The sequence below is a fragment of the Trachemys scripta genome, chromosome 1, assembly GCF_013100865.1.
Source record: "Trachemys scripta elegans isolate TJP31775 chromosome 1, CAS_Tse_1.0, whole genome shotgun sequence".
Lineage (NCBI taxonomy): Eukaryota > Metazoa > Chordata > Testudines > Emydidae > Trachemys > Trachemys scripta.
In genome coordinates, this window is record NC_048298.1 from 60,996,696 (window position 1) to 61,018,808 (window position 22,113).

Sequence of the window (22,113 nt, forward strand, 5' to 3'; positions counted from 1 at the left end):
AATTCAATCCTGTACCAGCTTAGTCAGCCCAATCTTCACGAGCATGTTAGTCTCTAAGGTGCCACAAGTACTCCTGTTCTTTTTGAGCATGTGTTTGTGAGTGCAGAAAAATCTCTACCTGCTATTTCATAGCTTTCAAGATATTTGTGATGATTCTGAATATCAGGTGGAAATTTAGCCTAATATTTCTGTAGTTCAGTTAGCCAGTATTTTATATGTAACCCCAATATTGGAATCAGTTATAGTCATTGGGCTGGATTGTCTCCTTCGGTGTATGTCTCTGTGAGGATCTCCTTGCAGCATTCCTTCCTTCCATTGGGGCAGGGATAGAAGTTATTATCCCCTCACAGAATGAGCCATGGAACTCACCCCCAATGCTAAAGAATTCCCAGTGATCTACTAGGAAATCCTGTACCTTCGGCTCTGTGCTTCACAGTCTGAAGCACAGACTGCAGAAGGAGAAAGCTGTCCACTCAGAAGACAAGTTCCCTGCCTCATTGAATAAAATGGAAGAAGAACAAGGCTGCCAGTAGAGGAAGGAAAGAAGAAGAGGGGGCAAATAAGGGGAGTGACTGAAGATTAAAAAGACCTCTAATGACTTGAGGTGTCAAAAATTCTCTATCTCGTGCCACCATAAACCTTAGCTTTCTTAATTATTGATGGTTGGCAAAGGCATGATTCTGTTGGCAAAGTTTATCTTGCTGTTGACTCTTCTTCCAATCAAACGTATAGTGGAATCATATTCCCAGTTGCTTCTCTCAGAGAGTTTTTTGTCAGAATTTTTGCCAGTGAGGTACCAGACAAGTCATAGTAATGTCTAATATATGAATTAATTTTGTTTCAGTGATTTCCAAACACTTCACAAATGCACTAGGCACTGTTTATGTAGCGTGTCAGCAGAGTTTACTTTAAAATAAATACTAAAGTGAAATGAAGTACAGCACTGTCTTTGAATGCAGTGCATGATTTTACACTTCATTAAGTCTATTTTTTGTACTAGTACATAAGTGGTAATTGTACAGGTAAAAGACAAAATGGAATGAACAAAAAGAGGTGTTCCCCGGTTGAACATGCTAAATAAATGTATCCATTTTTAATGGTGACATTTGCCAAAAGGACCAGTGCTATGACTGTGTGCACAAGTTTTTGAATCTGTTTATTTTGTAGTTGAGTAAAACTATTACTCTGTCTCAGCCACTAAAACAACCTCTTGTACATCTGAAACCTATTATATTCAGAATACCTCAAGGAAGAATAGTTTTTATGAAATGCTCAAACAGACTTCCCCATTATTAGTTAATTGAGGCTTGATTTTTAATAAATCTCTTAAATAAAAATGGCTACCCTTTGTTTTGATATTTTAAAATTTACTTACATTTCTACAATAGACCCCCTCCGCCCCCCCCCCAAATCTTCCACAAGAAAACCCTCATAAACAAGTAAATAAACCACAATAAAAATGGTTACCTTAAACCACTGAACTCAAGGTTAGTGAAAACTATGGGGTTGCAAAGGCAAAAAGTGAGGCATAATTTGGCCTGCAGTAACTTTAGGTACTGGTGGTAATGCCTGAAAAAGAAAAAAAATAATAATTATAGCTTGACTTTCATCTCCCAGAAGCTGAGTTATGTCTTCTTGTATCTGGTGCTCTTGTGTAGCCTGGTTTATTGTTCGATTTTTTTCATTTATAAGAAAGTAAACTAAACCAGTAATACGAATTTCTCAACAATTAAAAAGTAAATTTAAATTAATAGGTGGCAGCAGAAAAGTGGATATTAACATAAATGTTGTTTAAATTAACATTGTGTATATTACTTGTGACATCAGATGAATATGTTTGTATAATATATAATCTATATATTTAATGTAAAATCTGTTTATTTTAGGCATTTATAAAGTGCCAGTCTACATAGGATGTAGGTACTGGTCACGTAGATAACCGTACAAGAGCAATATTATAAATAGTATTTTAATCTTTGTTTCAAGAGTGATGAATACATAAACTAGGACATTATGTACAAACATCTGCCCAGCTGAACCATAAATATGAATCCTTGGATCCATCACAATTTTTGTAACTTCTGTTTTTGTATTATTAATACAAATACAACACAGATTCCATTGGGTCAATTTGACATCTATTTATTGTTCTCTGTTTATCCTGCACAGGCAGTGGTGGAGGGTTGCTTACACTGTTCTGCCAATATATCGTTCCTTTGATCGGGACGGATCTCCTTCAGAGGTGACAGAGTAGTGTTGATCACCATTCAACCATTTATTCTCTCTCCAGAGATCGCAGATGGGACTGCCAAGAATGAGGATGTCTTTTGTCATGTGGATAGCTGATCACTAGGAAATGAACTGAATCACCAAATTATTATGCATAAATCCTTTTAAACAAATATAAATCAACATGTAGGCCATGAAAGGGACATCAGAGGAGAAACTCCATTGAAGACAATGGTAAAACTCCTGTTGACTTCACTGGGGCTAGGATTCAGCCCTTTGTGATTAAATTATCCTGTTATGACAGACATCTTTTTAAAGAGATTAGAATTAAATTCCACAATTGACAAGTGTAAAGGTATGAGTCAAAGTTTATAACATTTACCAGGGAGGGGAAACTGTATCACATCTCTGACATAAACCAACCAACCATTGACAAGAATTAGGAAGAAACATAATGGACATTTTTACACCTCTGAAGGGTCTGGTACTGGCCCGTGCTGTAGATAAAATACTCGATTAAATAGACTACCATTCTGACCCAGTGTGGCAGCACCTATGGAGTCCATATTACTGTTTTATTTTGCTGTGCTAATCCTTTGCACCAGAAAAGGATTTTTTGCATGCAAGAATAAAAATGTAGCTGCTGATATAGGGAATATAGAAGGCTTGAGGCTTGAATCTACAAGGCTGTGAGTGAATTAGACATTCTTCTTCCAGCTGCTGCTGTTCACAACACTTTTGACAGTTAAAATATATCATGCATTCTCTTGTCCAGTTAATGTAAACAATTACTATTTTAAGTGGAGTCCATAATCAAACCAAAATAGAAGGATGCAGACCGACAGTTCAGAGATTAAACTAAGCAGTAGACTAAATGAATGTAAAAGTAGTTTAAATATAAAATAAAATGAAAAAAAAATCTAAATCAGAATGTAAGGTTTAGATCGACCCAAAACACAATTTTTTTCAGTTTGGATTCATGGATAATTTCATTTTTTATTTTTGTTTTTGTTCTGTTGGTGAATAGAAGAGATTTCAAACTACTGAAACTTGCAAGAATTCTGGGCAAGCATAATTAAAAAAAATATTTTCATAGTTTGTGTCCTAAAATGCATTCTGCTCATTCAAACAACTAAACATTGCTTATGTGAAGTAGTGAAATTGTACTAAGAACTCATCAAAGAAGTCATTGAAAACTCTCCTTGCCCCACATAGAGGAATCCAAAATGAGACACGAATAACCCTCCAGCTCCTTATTTTAAATGCTGTAAGTGATGATGAAATGAAGTGGCCAATCATGCTGTGTATCCCCAGATAACCATGTTGCCAGCTATTGAGTCTAGGGCTTGATTTGTTGCATTTCTGAATCCAAGTAGAATACTGATACTACTACTAAATAAATTTAAGGCTCAATCCTGCAAAATGCTGAGCATTATAGCCCGATTCAGCAAAGCACTTATGCATATGTTTAACTTTAAGTCTTCACTTTCAGCATGTGAGTAGTTCTGTTGAAGTCAATGGGACTGCTCATATGCGTAAAGGTAAGTATGTGCCCAACTGCTATGCTGAGTGAGACCAGAGTGCTTAGCACCATTCAGGATCAAGCCCACATAGCATTCTTTGTATTCAAAGTACTTAACAGAGTGTCTGTCCTCACAGTAGCTGTGTGAAGAAGATATTAGGAACACATGCTAGGGATGGGGAAACTGAGGCAAAGGTTACATTTTAGATGATAAGCTCTTTGGGTCAGGGACTGTCTTTTATTATATTTCTACACAGTGCTTAACAGGATGGAGTTTTGACCTGATTGGGGCCTCCGGGCCCTACAGTAATATAAGTAAATGACTTCCCCATAGCCACAGAGGGGAGATCTTGCCAAATATTTGAGTAGTTTTGAATTGTGCTTTTATCTTAAATGAAACAATCCCATGACAGAGGAGAGTCTGGGGCAATTTGTTTTTGCACCTTTAAAAACCAAAACCAAACAAACAAGGTGTGTGTGGGGGGAGGGAGGTGGGGGGGAAAGGGGAATGCAAAAAGGAAAACAGGTTCAGGTTTCCTGATTTGTTTAAATTTGTGGTGCACTACACACACATTTATCAAACCCCTTTCCTGGTGACAGTACTTCATTAGATTAGTTGGGTTGGGTATTCACGTGGATTTTCATCTTCTGACTCATAAAATTCTTTTATTTCCTAAAGAATTTCCTGTGTCTGACTGGAATTTCATGTCTGTAGGTTTAGCTGGGCTCCTTGAAGCAGTTACTTTCTAAATTACACTGTGCTTCAGATCTCCATGTAATACCTGGAGAGCCAGGTCACAGACTGACTCCTGTTTTTCAAGAAAATTGATCCCCTTCAGTGCCTTACCTGTAGTCATTTTATTCAGAAACGTTTAAAATCTTTTTGGCATCTTCCTTTCATGACAACAATGTTTTTCACTTGCTGCCTCTGCAGTTTCCCCATGTCTGCTTATGAATATTTGTGTCTAATTCTGAGCATGCACCCCAGTGATTTAATGTTAGTATGTAGCTTGCCGGCCTTTCCCATCAGGTTTTCATCACTCACATGATGTAAAGGAGAGTTACGAGTATATTGGACCATTTAGCAATTGATGAGAAATGCCTGTGTATGTCCTTTTTCCTTCTTGTTTTAGTCTTTTACTTCTTTTGAAGGGGGTGAAAGTCAGGTTAGGTTGGAATACCAGAAACCTTGTGTGTTCTTGTTTTGAAAGGTTCAGTGTATTGAAGATGATACTTTTTGACATGTGAGTTCCAGAAATGTTTAGAGTGATTGTAGTGTAAGCGAGTCCTGCTTATACAAGGAGTTTCATCTGTGTGTCTCTACGTGTAAAATGACAATGCTTAGCTGCCATTTGTTGTTAGAGTTATGGGATATATTTGAATGTCCTTAAGCTGAGAAAACTGAAGTGTAAGCCTGGATGCTATTTAGAAATGAATTCAACTTCATTTGTCAAGATGACAGTTGTAAAGGATCCTTAGATCCTTGTACTTTGGAAGATACATATAGCATAACATGTTTCAAAACAGCAAAGAAAGTGGTCTTTTGAGACAATCAGCAAATTTCTGAGCTAAATATTATGCATGTAACTGTTTAGACCCGGATATAAATTTGTGACAGTAATTCTTGGTTTAGTGAAGACTGTAGCTATAAACAAAAACTCTCTAAGAACAGACTCATTGCTTGTGTAATTATTTCATTTTTAAAAAGTCACAAATATATTAACAGTACAATTTTATTTATCAGATTGTATGGTCTTAATCCTCCACTCTTACAGCAGTTTTACTGCAGTATAAATTGTTACTCTGTTGTACCAATGGAGAATCTAGTTTCACATTTCTTTACAATAGTTAAAAATCAGTAATATAGCAGAACAGTTTTAATCAGCATTGAAAGCTTCAAATTAAATAAAGGACCAAAATTTCTGAAATTAAAAATTGATATAGCAAATCACAGGCGCTGACTTTGTCCTTTCCTGCGGGGTGCTCAGCTCCCACTCCACCCCAGGCCCTGCCCCCAACCTACGCCTCCTCTTCCCGGCCCCCCAGCCTTTTCCCTCCCCCTACTCCAAGCATGCCCCACCGTCGCTCCTCACCTTCTCCTCCTCCTCCCCAGTGCATCCTGCACACCACTAAACAGCTGATCCATAGCGAGTGGGAGGCAGGGGGAGGCACTGATTGGCGGGTCCTACCAATGGGCAGGAGGTGCTGAGGGGGGGAGCTGCCGGGGGGGTGCTGAGCACCCACCATTTTTTTTCCCGTAGGTGTTCCAGCCCTGGAGAACCCACAGAATCAGCAGCTATGTAGCAAATACTTTTTTGTGATATTTACTTTGAAAACCAAATGAATAAATGAATTGCCATATACATGTATACAACAATTTTAAATGGCTGAATATAGCACCTATGCTAGCATTGCATAATCTATATCCATATGTTAAAATGTTAGAAACTGGGAAAGTTTTAGGGTAAAATTATTCTTGTCTTGAGGAAGATTAGTGAAAAAAACAGTTAAGAAAACATTCATTTATAATTTATGCCATTGTCACAATCCACTCATTCCCCCCGCCACCTTCAAATTTTGGTGTTAGAACTGTACGATTAGCTATATATGTGCTTTAACAAACACAATTTTAGAACAATCATCTTACATTTCTATGTATGCCTTTCTACAAGTCCTGTATTAGCCTGGGCAAGTGGGTTTACTTTCCCTATCAGCAGGTGTAGACAGGAACAAAACATTAGATGTCACTCTTTCTGTAGCATGCTTGCTGGATCTCATTCACCAGTTGTTTACTGTCACCACCAGGGGGAAGCAGCTCTGTGCTATTTAGTGATTTTCTTAAGTGTGTCAGGCTTCTGACCTATTCTAGACAATCTTGTTCATGTTGCTAGTAGTGTCCAATTTTAGGTGAGCCCCTTCAGCTTCTGGTTCTACACTGTGAAAGCTCAATAGGCCTGGGTGTAGCATTGCAGGTCATTCTCAAATAGCATCCTCACATGTCAAGTTGGCAACTCAGCAGATATTGCTTTCTTTGTTCTTCTCCTTCACTGTTTAAAGAGGGGGAACAGCTAGGATCTTATTAAGGGGCAACAATTCCCTATGCTTGCCTCATGTTCAGTGGTTGAAAAGGCCAGGGAAGGCGACTCTTCGTTCCTGACACTGTGGAAGATGTGCTTGTATGACTCAACGTGCTGAGAGTGTTTAATCCAGATTGTGTAGAGACAAATACCCCTTGCAATAAGAGACTTTTGAAGGCAGTGCACCAGGCAGCTTCCAGATTGTTCGTGCCAGCTATTCATTTGTCTTCTGATTATGGAAATCTGGAAGAAGTATTATAACTTGCTGCCTAGACCCTACCACAATTCATTCACTCCAGAACTGTGACCTGGAGTTGGTTAAATATTTAAAAAGGACTTTTCAGAGCTGAGGGCAACAAACTCAGCTCCACTCAGAAAGAAAGAAATAAAGCTACGTGAGATCTTCACTCTAGATGTTAACATGCACTTTTCTCCCTCAAGAGGAGTGGTCTTGAGGGCAGTTGCCTTTCCTTTGTTTTTTCCTTCCTTTGAATTCTCCCCCTCTGCCCAAATAATGGCATATCACTTCATTTTAATTTAGATGAACATGTTGTTCACCTTTTTTTCTTGATAGAGAATGAAAGAGGTGTTTGTGCTGCTTGATACGTTCCTTTCAGAATCGGACTACCTTCTTGTTTTGGTGTGAGCAAGTTAAAATGGATCCATAACCTCTTAGAACTGGTGGGTGTTTGGCACCTCAGAGGCCTGCTAAGCCGGCAACTTCTAGTTCTCTCAAGCATATAAGAGAGATAGTGCCCCCTGAGCAAGGAAATGGAACTTGTTCTGGAGAGATCTGTGGAACAGCCATGTTAATATTCATTCATTCTTTAGCCAAATTCCACAGGGTAGGTGGTTTTCCTTCTGCTGTGACTACTTTGGATTATGGGATCCTCAGAGCAATGGCTCCTCATTTTTCACTCGTATCCTCTTGGGCTTTGTGAATTTATTTGTCCCAGAGGAGTGCAGTTTTCTTGGTAGATCGTGGGTGGAAATTGTCATCAGTTGACTTCCTAAGTTTTGTCCCAAATCATGAAAAAATGTCCTTGATGAGTAAGAATATTTTGTTCCTTTTAAATTAATTGTGATGTAAGTATCACTAAATTCTCTTTCAAAGACATCACATTTAATAGCTAAAGTAAACAGAAGGAAGGGAGCCTTACTTTTTTATCATTACGCATAACTCTTTCCCTTGTTTAATAACCTTGTCTTCGTACTGAGATCCATGTTTGTTCAACTGTAGGTGGGAGTATGTTTGTGTGGATGACATGTTGCTCAGTAACAAGGCACATTTTGATTGAGTGTCTCTAATCTGGTGATATCCTACCAACTACTAGGGGGTCAAAACAATTTTCTTATCAGAATTCCATCACCATGATTCTAGTTTTTCTCTCTAACCGAACTGTGATTTTTTTTAAAAAAAAGTGTTAAAATATTTTGGCTTGTAATATTCTGTAGATCTACGGAATTTATTTTAAAAAGAACAATTATAGATATTCTGTTCTTGAAATACTCCAAAGCAAAGTTGTCGCAAACTCAGGCCTCTCAAAGGATGAAAACATGCTTGAATTCCGATGAAGTAGGCTCTGTGCACAGTTATGTTTGAGTAAACATAGAAATCAGAGGATTACATACTTGATTGCCGCTGGTAAAAAGGGACTTTGTTATACAAGCTCATCAATAATTGCGTCTGATGAATGTGCTGTTTGATACTTGGTTCTGTAGTACAGGTGCTAGCTTGGAACTCAGGAGACCTGGGTTCAAGTCCCCGTTCAGACACAGGTGCCCTGAGTGACTTTGGGCAAGTCACTGTCTACCCGTGCCTCCATTTCCCATCTGTAAAATGGGGATAATAGTGCAGGGATATTGTGAGAATAAATATATGAAAAATTGTGAGGTGTTCAGATACTATGGTAATGGGGTCATCTAAGTACCTAAGGGCTGGTCTACACTCAGGGGGTGGGGGGGGATCGATCTAAGATACGCAACATCAGCTAGGCGAATAGCGTAGCTGAAGTCGAAGTATCTAAGATCGAATTAGCTGGGGTCCACACAGCGCGGGATCAACGGCCGTGGCTCCCCCGTCGACTGCACTACCGCCGCTCGCTCTGGTGGAGTTCCGGAGTCGACGGTGAGCGCGAGTTAATGAGACGCGATATATCGATCCCGGATAAATCGATTGCTACCCGCCGATACGGCAGGTAGTGAAGACGTACCCTAAGATTGATGTGTTGTACCAAATTGGTGTAAACGAGGAGAGAATCAGGCCCATGAAGTTTGGAAACCCTCAAATTATTTTTCCCTTGCCACCTCAATGCAAAATGCTTTTTAAACGCAGTAACAAATTATGAAATATTGCCCAATTGATGTGGCATTTTGCAATGTCTCTTATAAATGGATTTTTTTTTAAATTTTGTTTTAATATGGATAGGAAGATAAGAGGTGAAAGATACTTGCCTACCTTTGTCGATTGCTTTGAGATCTGTAGATGAAAAGTGCTATATAAGAGCTAGGTGGTGGTGGTGGTAAAATATTAATACTACTCAGGAAAAATGTTAGTGATTTTAGTGGGAGCTTTTCTTGAGTAAACCTTGAAGGACTGGGCTGTATAAAAGAAAGATCTTGCCCCAAAGAGCTTAGATCCTATCTTTTTGGTCTGAGTTTGTACAGCACCTAACAGTTAGGGTCCTGGTCTCTGATTAGGGCTCCTACGTGCTACCACAACATAAATAATAGTTTCATTTCTAGTCGGATTATGTTGATAACTGGGCTGTATTTATTTATTTTATTTATTTGATTCTCCCCATTAATATATCAGGTTGCTGTCAAGGCTAACTCACTTAAATAACTACACAACTTGCAGTCACAATTCAATACTGACTTATTTATACTAGATGAAAATTGTGATTGATTTAGTGAATTATGGTGCTAATACATAATTATGCAAATCACAAGCCTCTTGCAAGACGTACATTTGCTTTACTGTTCGGGCTCTTATAAGGAAAATAAATCCATTATCCAAAACTGAATGCTTTTGGATTGAGGTTACCAGGTCAACAGTAAATTTTAAAAACGATTTGAGACATTTCTTAATGACATTTTAAAATTATAGTTACACTGCTACACATGATATTATTCAGATCCTTTGCTGCTGCAGATCTACAACTGACTTATGTGTAAGATATATATTTAAAAACATTAACCATGATTTAAAGTAACAAGAGACACTGTTCAGATGAGGGGAGGAAAAAAACCTTTTGGATGAAGTGCGTTAGGTTCAGTAGTTTTATTGAAGCTCAACCAAAAAGAAATCATTTGTAGCTGAATCTATGTAAGAAAACTGGGGGAAAGATCAGTGCTCCTGCCTACCTGTTGCATTTTAATAAAGTCCAAGGTTGGAGATGTCTGATGTAGTTTAGAGGAAATGCAGCCCATTCCCAGTATGTATATTCACTAACCCTTCCGCACTATTCTAAAACACCTCTCTCTCTTCCTATATATATATATGATATTTTTTAGAATATTGCGGAAGGGTTAATGAAGCAGGCATAGCAATAGCTGTATGCTAATATTGTTATTATTTTCTAAAGCGAACAGATGCAGTATGTTTTCATTGACCCAGGAATATCTGGGTTGCTCTTGTCAATCCAATTGTTCTGAGTTATTCAAATGTCAAACAAGATTGTAGATGTGAAGTTTCAGACTTCTCTCAACAATCATTTTAAACAGATTGATCATGCTAAAACTAAGCAAAAGAAATAAATCCAGATTGGATACATTGTTTTGTAAAAACCTGTTTTGACATTCAGAGAGCAGCGATAGAAAGAAAAAAAAATCAGTCTTTATTTATGACTTCCAATCCTTTACTTCCCAAATGAGAGACAGAATAGCAAGATGATGATCCTCTCATATCAACAATTATTTTGTAAAATTTCCTTCAGACACAATTCCTAAGGGTGATATTTCCTTGTTGTAGTGGCGCAACTCTGCTGATCAGAGAGTTTGTTAGAGCTCACCCACTTCTCTTTCCAAACTCCAGGCCCTACTTTTTCCTTATGCTCCCTCACATTAAGAGCCTTGCTCCCAGCCCAGCTCCCTACCTGTCCCTTCCTAACAATAGGGTCTCATGGTTCTGCTGAAAGCCTTATGCCTTAGGAACGGGACAATTGGGATTGTTTCCTTTCCAGTGGGATGTATATAACACTTGATTATAATCCTGGAGGCTCACAAGATTTCTGTGCTTGATTCTGCTTATAGATACGCTGGTGTAAATTGGGAGTAACGCCATTGAAATTAATTTTCCTTCACTGTAAAATGTGCATAAATGAAACCATAATCAGGCCTACTCTATCCAAACCATCCTAGCAAGTAGTATTTTGAATCAAGGACAGTATTTCAAATCTGGTACCACTTCTTTACTGAAGCGTAAGCAAGATATATTGTAAGAAATATTTCTTATTTCCTGTAACTGTTCGCTGCATATTCATCATTCAGAAAATGCTGTGAAAATAAATGTGTAAAGCTAGCCAAATTACCCAAAGCACATCTTGTATTTGCAAAGGCATTATATTATATATAACAAAATTACAGCAATTGTACAGTTTTTACATCTAGGTTGTGTGTGTGAAGATAGAGGCTGGTATATGGATCTGTCAGACTCAGTCTTAGTATAAATATGTATGGGGGGGGAGAGAGAGAGAGTGAGTGAAGTAACTTAAAGACCTACAACTGTTTTAAAGTGGAAGATTTATTACTGTATTTAAACCTTGTATGCTTCGTGTTTTTACAAAGATGTAGTTTCTCAGTGGAATAAGACAAACTATGAGACTCCACATTAAATACTGCGGTTTTCAATAACAAAAATTGTGTTTAAAAAGCATATGAGTTCCAAAACCCAACCCATCAGAGAAACCAGGCATTTTTCAGGTCAAGGCCCTTTTCCCTCCTGCCCTGCCTCCCACCAGCTGGTGCCATTTTGCAGCCCTAGCATATGCCATCACTCCCTACCTTTCCACCTGCAAACAGCTTTCTGAAGGAAATGCTTGGAATAATTTAGCAAAAAAATGATGAAGTGCAGCCTACCCTTTACTGTCTCTGGAATCTAAAATGGAAAACATAACTGTAAAAATCACTGCCATGGAAGACAGAGAGGAGATCTCCAATTCACGGGTATATGAAGGGGGCACTAATGCAAAAACATAAAATGGTTTGTGATTGCAATTGCACTGTTCAGGACATTATCAAAAGGAATATTCTGGAAAAAAAAATCCTAACTGGGCCTGATTTTTCTAAAGCAGCCTGCAGTTTTGCTTCTGCAAATAATTATAGGCTCACATTTTAGCAGTTAAACCTCTAACTTCCTAATTCGTGGACGCAGGCAGTTAGATGTCTAAGTGATACAAAATGTGCCCCAACTCACAAAATTGGAAGCAGGATTGAGACTTTCCTTGAAAGATAAATAACAAAATCCAGGGGTAGACTGTTTTGAAAATATTTATCATGTGTTACAGTTATGCTGTAATTTGATGGCTTAAGTAGGAAATATGTTGTGGACTCTATAGGACTCTTCTCAGAGGTCAGTATCACCTTATGAAAATATGCCCTGGGAGTGCATATGCCAAAGGTTTTCTAGAATTGTCATCTTCATGGAGAATAAGCTTCCTTCTGTCTTTTAACCTTAATGTGATAGAGATCATATGCCGTACACTGCAACCCTTGCTGGAACAAGTTTTGATTTCTCTGTCTCTCACACACAAGACTATGAGTAGATTTTGTGGGTTGCACAAACAACATCAGACATACTGTATGAGCAGAAACATTTTTATTCCTTCCTGCTCTTAACCTGGCTGCCCAGGGCAGTCATCAGGTGTTCTGTGTTCTGGAGAAAGCATTCTCTGATGAAGGAGTATGAGCCTTCATCTTCTCTTCAGCAAATTAAGGGTCAGCAGTAAAAACAAATTATCCCAATTTTAGGGCAAAAGCCATGCAGCTTTTACAAAATATTTGGGAGAAATCTCAGATGGAGGAGGTGGAGAGAAGTGTAGCAAATGACTGATTAAATATGTTAAATCTACTGGTTTAAGAGTCTTTGTTGTTCAGGGCCACGTGGAAATGACCTGTCTCTAATGTACCGTTTATACACAGTTTTTAGTGAGGTAATGGATAGAATAACGTTCCATTGTTTTGTATGTTTGCATTTTTGGCTCAGAAAGGATGTTCACTATATCTAAATAATTAAATCTGGCATGTAATATATCAGAAACCCACAGAACCAAGGATAAATGGGCCTGATTCTCATTTACTCTAAGGCCTCAGGGCCTTTTAGTGGGTACATATATATATAATATATTCCTGTTTTAAAGCACCTTTCCACTGTCAGAGTGGTGTAAAATGGCCAAAGTGAAGATAAGAATTAGACCCATTTTAAATGTCTATAATCCAATACAAATTGCTAACAAACAAGGCTGTGTGTAACATTTGCACCAGTCTCTCTCAAAACTGAATCTTGAGTTCAGGGATCAATGTATTCACAAACCTTGGCTCCTATTCACAAAAATTTGCAAACTTTGGTTGAAGTTGTTCACTTAGCTGGGAAATCCAAAACTCCCTGTCCCCAGCTTGTCTCCTGCAATTACCCTTCTTCCCCTCCCCACAGCTGCTGTCCTGTTCTACCCACCAAGCTTACTGTTCTTCAAGGGAAAACACTCCTGCTATTGCTGCCAGCTCGATCTGCTGAGCTCAAGCTGATAAACGTCCAATAATCATTAGTGTGCTACCCTTCTAAAGAAACCACGCATGAACATTAATGAGGTGTCTCTTCCCGGGGACAGTCCTTACCATGCAAAGGATTACAGTTCCTCTCAGCTCCAACTCAGTAGAACCATCTGAGAGCAGAAGTGGAAGGGCTTTTTCTCCCCCATTTCTATTTCCCTTTTGGAAGCATCCAACCCCAAAATGCCATTTGAAAAACTGAATGAAGCATGAGTCAGTAGCTTGCAGCCACCTGAAAACCATGCTACAGCAGCCACTCTGCACCACTTACGGACCTTGGGAGGGAGGAGGAGGTGGCAGGGCTTAGGTCGCTGGAGGAGGGAGAAGTGGTGGGAGATTACAACATCTAAGGGCTGATCTTCACTACGAGGATATCCACACTGCTGCAATCGATGCAGCAGGGGTCGATTTAGTGGGTCTAGTGAAGATCCGCTAAATTGACAGCAGAGCACTCTCTGGTCGACCCCAGTACTCCAGCTCTCTGAGACGAGTAAGGGAAGTTGGAGAGCGTCTCCCATCAACGCAGTGCAGTGAAAACACCTAAGTCGACCTAAGCTACATTGACTCCAGGTACGTTATTCACATAGCTGGAGTAGCGTAACTTAGGTCGACTTACCCCCGTGGTGAAGACAAGTCTAAGGGTATATCCACGCAGCAAAGAAGAGTAGATGTACCCATCCTAGCTTTATTCTAGCTAGTGTGGGTAACAATGGTAATGAAGACATGGCGGCATGGGCTTGCAACCAGAGTACATATCCAATAAACAGCATCCCAGACAGACATTTACTGTGGCAGCTAGCTTGCAATGAAGCCCATGCTGACACATCTTGACTCCTATTGTTCCCTGTGCTAGCTAGATTAAAACTAGCACACGTAGCCTACTTGAGCTACAGTTACACCTTAAGTTGTAGTGTAGATGTACCCTAAAGCAAGAAGAGATCTTCTGGAGGTTCCTGGGAAAGAAGGAGAAACAAGAAGCCCCTATTGTGTCTTTTTCTAGTTACACAATACAGACAATATGAAGAAGCCATATGGGTACGACTGGGTGCCAGATAAGTGTGTTTATTAAATATACACAAACATGCCAGGTCTAGCTAGTTACATGCAGCTCTGACTGGTTTCTGGCTGCTTTTGAAACATAGTACACAATGAGCACTACTAGAAGGCTCACAAACTATCCAAAGGATACTCTTCTATTCCTATATGCTACATTTCCCACGAGAGGGAGTGAGAGAGGTGAGGGGTGAAGGGTACTGGGTCACCTTGTAAGTTTGCCCAGTGAATTCAAACTTTCCACCAAACATGCAGCAGTTAGTTTGGTTCCATCTCCAGGCCAACCACATGATGGTGCCCTTCATGAACTGTACCCTGCAGGTTTCACACAGCTGTACTGTCAACCCTCTTAATGTTATTAGTTCATCACAGTAATACTGTAAGAGACACAAAGAGGCGACCAGATGGAGGAGATGTCATTGAGGTGGAAATGTAACAATTTAGCATTAAGTGGTTGAAAATCTTAGGAACCATCGCTTGGATTTTCTAACTGTGTTGTAGTCACTACTTTGGGGGCGCAGATGCCTCACTGGCAGAATCTATAGAACAAGGGACATTCTGAAAAAAGTGTGTGCACTGGAAATTAATAAACTAAATTCTAGTCACTCCAGTTGGGTACAAAGGCTGCTTTAAGGGAGTTCAACTCTGTTTGTACAGGTTTTCAGCTGACTTCACTTTTAAAAAGTGCATGGAATGCATCCAAAACAAATAATTTTTTGTGCTAGATGGGAAGACCAAAAGGAAAAGTCTGGAGAGAGGAGGATGGATGATCTTCCTTTAATGTCAAAACTGACATAAACATATCCCCCCAACCTCTTTGCACAAGATAATTTTCTCAGCAAGACACAGATTGCTTCAATCTCTGCATAGCAGCCTTTGAAGCTTTCTCCTTATTGTTGTGTGTAGGGGGAGGGAGGGTTCCCTTTGAGGATTTCTACAGCAGTGAAGAGTTCCTCCTTCAAATACTTTCACATTATGAGGAAAATGCTCTCTTCTTTGGGGCTTCTCTTCGTTAAGACTTAGGGCTGGCCAGAAAACAAGAATTCTGCTTCGCAAAACATTTCATTTTTGACAGAAAATGTTCTGTTGAAAATTATTCAGCCAGGTCTGCTTAAGACCTCACTCATCATTAGGTGGAGTTCCAACTCAGGAGATAATTTGCATTGCTGGAGAGGATCCACCAACTGGAAGATAAGAATTTTTGAAGGGTTCCCATTCTGCAGAACTTTGTAATAGGCTGCTTCTTTGTTTGTTTTTTTGTGTGAAGCTATGTGCATTGTTTGGCAGGGATGGTTTACAGTATGGAGTAATTTATAAAGACGTTTGTTACTTCGTAACAATTCTTTTTAAAGATTGACATTACTAAAGGGATTCAGAGGTGGGTTTCTCTCTTGCAGAATGTTTGCCTTGTTCGGGGTATTTGATCTTCAGCTTTACTGCTGTCCATTTTTTCCTGTCGGTCACACTTGGACAACACTTTTAGACACTGATCCCACAATGAGCTTTGTGGGGGTAGGCCCCATGGACTTCATTGGGGGTCCTGGTGGGCTCCTACTTGGAACTCATTGCAGGATTGGGGCTTTAATTAAGATGATACTGTATTTATCCACGTTTTCCCCAAAGGGTGAGAAATGAACCGTCTTGGGGAGGGGCTGTTTTTCCCCTTTAATTTCACTCTTACATGGTTTCTTCCTCAAAAGTTTTCCTCCACATTTAACTGTGTAAGGTGTAACTAAAGCTGTGCACTATTGTTCCGCATTGACATGCTTTCTCTGCACATATTGAGGCCATTTGATAGCTTCCACACCTCCCTTTACTAAAAATCTTGTGGGAAATTCTGTACATCCTGTATTCATCTGTGCAAAGTGATTTGTAGTTGCAGCCTACATTCTTTAATGACTTACTGCAAGGCATTTTATGAAACCATTAGTAACAAATGTTTAACAGATATTAGGAGAAAGAACAAGGAACTCTGGTATGTGTGAGCATATATACAGAGTGTGTGTGTGTGTGTGTGTGTGTGTGTGTGTGTGTGTGTGTGTGTGTGTGTGTGTGTGNGTGTGTGTGTGTGTGTGTGTGTGTGTGTGTGTGTGTGTGTGTGTGTGTGGGTGAGTGACCTTAGGGGATTGCAGGAGAGGGGCAGGTATCTGGTGGTGATGAGGTGGGTATGGAATGGATTTTTAAGTGACCTTTAAAATCTTTCAAGTAGATTCTCATGTGGAAGCCAAGCTGTAGGCAATACAGCCCTTCGATTGCTTTTTAGGTGAACTAATCAGGCTGTGTGAGGGGAATCTGCTGGGACGCTGTAGTTGCAGGGGCTTGGGTTCTCCAGTCCCTGTGTTGGTAGATAAGGGGAGACAAGGGAGCGAATAGTTATTCTTCAGATGGTGATGTGCAGCCATGGATTGTAAATAGGGGTCACAATATATTGTACCTGAGGCTGCTATGGAAGGCTCGGATAGCAGCTGTGTTGAAGAGCGCGTGTTTCCATCGGTGCGTGGCAAAGTGAAGTGAGGTCTTTTGTTTTGGATGCAGGCCTTATGCTTATCCATGCCTTTGTCGCCCTGAGATTACACCACCGTAATGCTTTCTACTTGGGGCTGCACCTGAGACCATGCGGAAGCTGAGCTATTCCGGAGCCCTTTAGTAAGTGGGGCTTTCCACTGGGAGCACGTAACACGTGCATCCCATGAGCTAGTGTGGTTGCCTTTGGTAGGTGGGTGGAACTCAAAGTATTTTTTTACTGATCTTTAAAGCCTTACATGGTTGGAATCTGTGTCTGGGTTACCAGAGCACCCATCTCTTTACCTGGGCTAGACTGCCGCAGTTGCTGTCAGTGGCGGTGCATGCCAGGGAGCTCTGCAGATGCAGACGAAAGGCAGCTGCTGGCAGCTTATTCTCTGAGAGGGCCTAAATGTGAATAATTTATTATAATTGTACATGCAAGATAACAGGTGTTTTTGAAAATGGGACTTAGGCTCCTAAGTCACGTAGGTGCTTTTGACAGCGTTCCCCATAGTCTATAATTTGTTGGTAACGAGATCTGACACAAAGATACTGCAGCTCTTGATATCTCTTGTTCCTCTTTTCCAGGTTGGCCTTCATTCTATGATGTGATCAGTCCTGATGCAATTACGTTCACCGATGACTTCTCTTATGGGATGCACAGGATTGAAACAGGCTGCAGTCAGGTCAGTGTACAGCACACACAGACCATTCTGATTGTAAAGGCTGCAAATATTGTTACAGCACCTTACCCTCTCACTGTGATTTACAAAGCTTTTCGTTCATTAAATACTAATAATCTTAATATCGCATGGTGGATTGCAAGTGACAGACAAATGGTCCGAGTGAAAGTACAAAGTGCTAATGAGAGTGTTCTTAAGCACTGTTTAACAGAGCATACATAAATGGCTTGAATCAGTGGTGCCAAGTATACAGAAATTGTCTTGTTGAAAGGAATCCCTTCAATGCTCATCCCTGAGCCCCACTTTTCTACCTCCATGTGTGAATGGTTTTGATAGAGATTGGAAGCGTTGTAGCGACTATTTGTGTGCTGATACCATCACTGTGCATTACTGAAGAGCAGCACTAACTGAAATCCAAGCCCCATTCCCAGGTCAAGTCTTAATGACCAAATCAAGTAATCCCATCTGCCATAATAATGAACTCAATAATAATGCCAGATGCTCCCAACTTTCCATTATCTGTCTTGTTCTACTTGCTTTCATCCATTATGATGCCCAGCTTTCTGTGAAGTGAATGGCATAATCATTATCTAGAAGGGAGGGGAACTGCTGACTTGACATGTTACAAAAACACCCAGCAACTCTCAACCATCCAGTTCTAAATCCTCAAATTCCTTCTGGTGAGACTGCAACAGCTTCATTCATGCTGTATAAATCTGCCTTTTTGTTTCCAGACAGGACCAAGGCTGGGATAACCAATTTCAGCATTGCTGAAATATATCCTGATTATTCTGTGCTCATACAGGAATGCTTAGAGCATGTTAAGAAAGAGGCTCTCTGAAATGGTGTTGTGTTCTTCTGGGGCCATTTCTGCTCCCACTGAAGTCAATGGCAAAATTTCAGTTAACTTCAGTGTGTGCAGTATGGGGCCCAACATGCCAGTGCCTGAATCAGTCTGAAGGGAAATATCTACTAATGTAATTGGAGAAATGGTATTATTCTTATCTAGGTAACATGCTGCAAGAAAACCATTTAACACATTTTTGGTAGCTGTGCTGTACGTGTTTTAGGAATCTCAGAAGCTCTACTATGACCTCTGATTGCAAAAGAATTTTAACACCTTGCAGGAAAATTTAATGCATAAAAAGATATTGCTCAATATTAAAGGAACTCGGGCTGTGTTGTTTTTATTTCATAATAAACTGAGGAACCTTATGAGCTTATAATCTTCACTTTACTGAATTGCTTTGTGGAACTAAATGATAAATATAAATAGACTTGGAAGGATTTTATTTTTTTATCAGTAAATGTTGGTAAAAGTTGATTTCCTTCTATACACACAAAGCAATGAAAAAATATTTCCATCAATAATTGAAATTTACAGATAGCCAAAGTGGGGGGGGGAAAGTGTGCATGAGAACTTAGAGTTTGATTTAAGGATATTTAGTTTGCATATTTTGAAATGTGTTGTTGACAATTTGTATTTTAAAACCCATGTGGGGTACTGGATTGTGCCAAATATGCCAGGATTCAAAATTTGCGCTTCCTGCCCTTGCTCGTTTTTCGCTCAGCGACAAGCACCAGTGCTGTCTGTACTGCTTGGGGGAAGCCTGTGCCGCATCCAGGTGAAGTATCTGCCTCTAACTTCCTTGCCCATACATGGGAAGACCAAGCCCTCTGTCTTAAGAAGCAGCTCGTGGACATTGCCAGGGGGCCTCAGTCAGATCCTGGCTGGGTAACCCCCATTCCCCCCCACAATCCAAGAGTGCCTCCTACCTCGGAGCCTCAGTCCAGCTCTGCCAGTACCAGTGCTATAGACCCCATGCTGGGACCTAGCCATGAGTCTCGGAAGCATGCACATAAGCATGGCAGTAAGTCTTCCTTTAGATCCAAGAAAGATGTCACACCATCCACAAGTTCCGGCCACAGAGGAATGCCGCCTTCCAAGGCCCACAAGAGTGACAAGAAGTTGGATCGCTCATCGAATCTGCCGGTCCCGGTTCCAGCACCACATGCTCCTCCTGCATTGGCCCCGCTGACATCTCGTGATTCGTGGGTCATGAGACAACTCCCCTTTCGAGCCCCAGTTCCATCCATAGACTGCCGGCCATTGACTCTGGGGAGACTCGGAATTGCTCCTTGGCCTCATGAACTGTTCCAAGTTTGCTCCAGAATGCCCTTTCTTCTGTCCTCGCCGTGCAAGACAATCATAACAGACACATCGCTCAATGGCTGGGGTGCCCACATGGGAGATCATGTGACACAAGGCACTTGGACCTCTCAGGAAGTCAGGATTCATATTGCTATCCTGGAACTTCGGGCAGTATGCAAGGCATGCCACGCGTTTTTACCAGCTATCCATTCTTGTCATGTCGGACAACATCATACACAAGCAAGGAGGTACAAAGTCCCCAGTGCTGTGTGCGCAAGCAGTATACCTTCGGAAATGTTGCATTGCACATCGTATCCATTTGTCGGCAGCCTGCCTGCCAGGAACCCAGAATGTGATTGCCGATGCTCTCAGCAGGAACTTTGCAGCTGACCATAAATGGGAGTTGCATGACATGGTAATCGTGGACATTTTTGGGCACTGGGGAATTCTGATCAGGGACCTCTTTGCATCTCATGCCAACATCAAGTACATTCAGTACTGCTCAAGGGGAGCACTCATTTCCCTGTGAATGAGTCATCGACTGGTTGGACCAGATCAACCACTCCTTCCCTCCCCTATCACTCTTGCTGTGCATCCTTCACAGACTCCAATGGGAGATGGTGATTGTCATCCTGATTGCTCCATTCTGGCCTCGCTAGTTCTGGTTTCCTCTTTTTCTCTGCATATCAAAGCATCCTCCACTCCTGCTCCTGATGTTTCTGGAACTGTTCACACAACACAGTGGCAGACTCAGGCACCCTGATCCACAGATGCTTCACCTGAGAGCTTGGTTTTTGGATGGACACCTCCGCTAGCATGGGAGTGTTTGTTGGCAGTAGAGGATGTCCTTTCCTGTAGCAGTAAGGACTCCACAAGATGATCCTACCAAGCCAAATGGGTGCATTTCGCTTCCTGGGCCCAAGAGCAAGGTCTTTCCCCCAAAGCTGTGGACATCCCAAAGCTCTTAGACTATTTCCTCTATCTGAAGGCCTCAGGTCTTGCTCTCAACTCCATCCGGGTGCACGCAGTGGCTATTAGCGCTTTCCACCCTCCCGTTGAGGAGCATTCAGTTTTTACCCCTCCTTTGACTACCCAATTCTGGAAGAGCCTTGTAAATAAATACCTGCCCATTCAGCCTAACTCTCCCCAATGGGACCTCAATCTAGTGCTTATGTCATTAATGAACTCTCCCTTTGAACCTCTGGCCTTCTGCTCCCTTTCTCTTCTTTCCATGAAGGTCGCTTTCCTGGTTACTATTACATCTGCAAGGAGGGTTGGCAAACTGGGGGCCATGAAGGCAAACCTTCTTTTCACCGCATTCCATAAGGACAAAGTTTCACTGCACCTGCATCCCAAATTTCTACCAAAAGTGGTTTCTCACTTCCACCTCTTCCAACCCTACATTTGCCCACTTTCTTTCCCAAACTGCACACCACCATATCAACTGAGAAATGTCAGCTTCACTTCCTCAATGTACATAGGGCCCTGTCATTTTATCTACAAAGAATGAAGCCATTCTGGAAGTCTCCCAGATTATTTGTTGTTTTAGCAGAGAAAAAGGGCAGGCCATTTCCACCCAGAGAATCTCGAAGTGGGTCTGAGGGTGCATTATGCTCTGCTATCAGTTATTGAGATGGTCCCCACCAAGTGGGATACGGGCCCATTCTAAGAGAGCGCAAGCATCAAATTCCGCCGCACTCCACAACGTGCCACTTGTGGACATATGTAAGGCAGCCACATGGAGTTTGGTACACGCCTTTTCTTCTCATTATGCTCTAGTGCATGGTTCTGCAAGGGACACCTTGTTTGTCGCAGTGGTCCTCCGTTCCACAGTTCCAGCATCTTCCTCGCACCTAGCTAGGTACTGCTTGTTACTCACCTTCAGTTGAATACAGTAGGGACTATCACTCGAAGAAGAAGGGGAGGTTACTTACCTGTAACTGGAGGTTCTTCGAGATGTGTGGTCCCTGGCTGTGTTCCAATCCCACCCTCCTTCCCCTCTGCTGCAGATCTGGTAGATTCGTGGTAGAAAAGATCCGAAGACGTGGTCAGTCCACCCCATCCTTCATTGCCTCGGGAAAAACCATAAGGCAGTGCAAGGGTGCATGCATGGCCCGCCGGACA

The 22,113-nt window shown here is 41.0% G+C and overlaps 1 protein-coding gene across 5 annotated transcripts in view; it reads left to right on the forward strand.

Moving 5' to 3' along the window:
- Positions 1–22,113, forward strand: part of MSRB3 (methionine sulfoxide reductase B3) — a 141,539-nt gene that overhangs the window by 113,302 nt on the left and 6,124 nt on the right. For all 5 annotated transcript variants that reach the window (XM_034770673.1, XM_034770683.1, XM_034770705.1 and 2 more), the window contains one exon: positions 17,743–17,840. In XM_034770673.1, the coding sequence (XP_034626564.1) occupies positions 17,743–17,840 (98 nt within the window). The remainder of the gene's footprint in view (positions 1–17,742; positions 17,841–22,113) is intronic.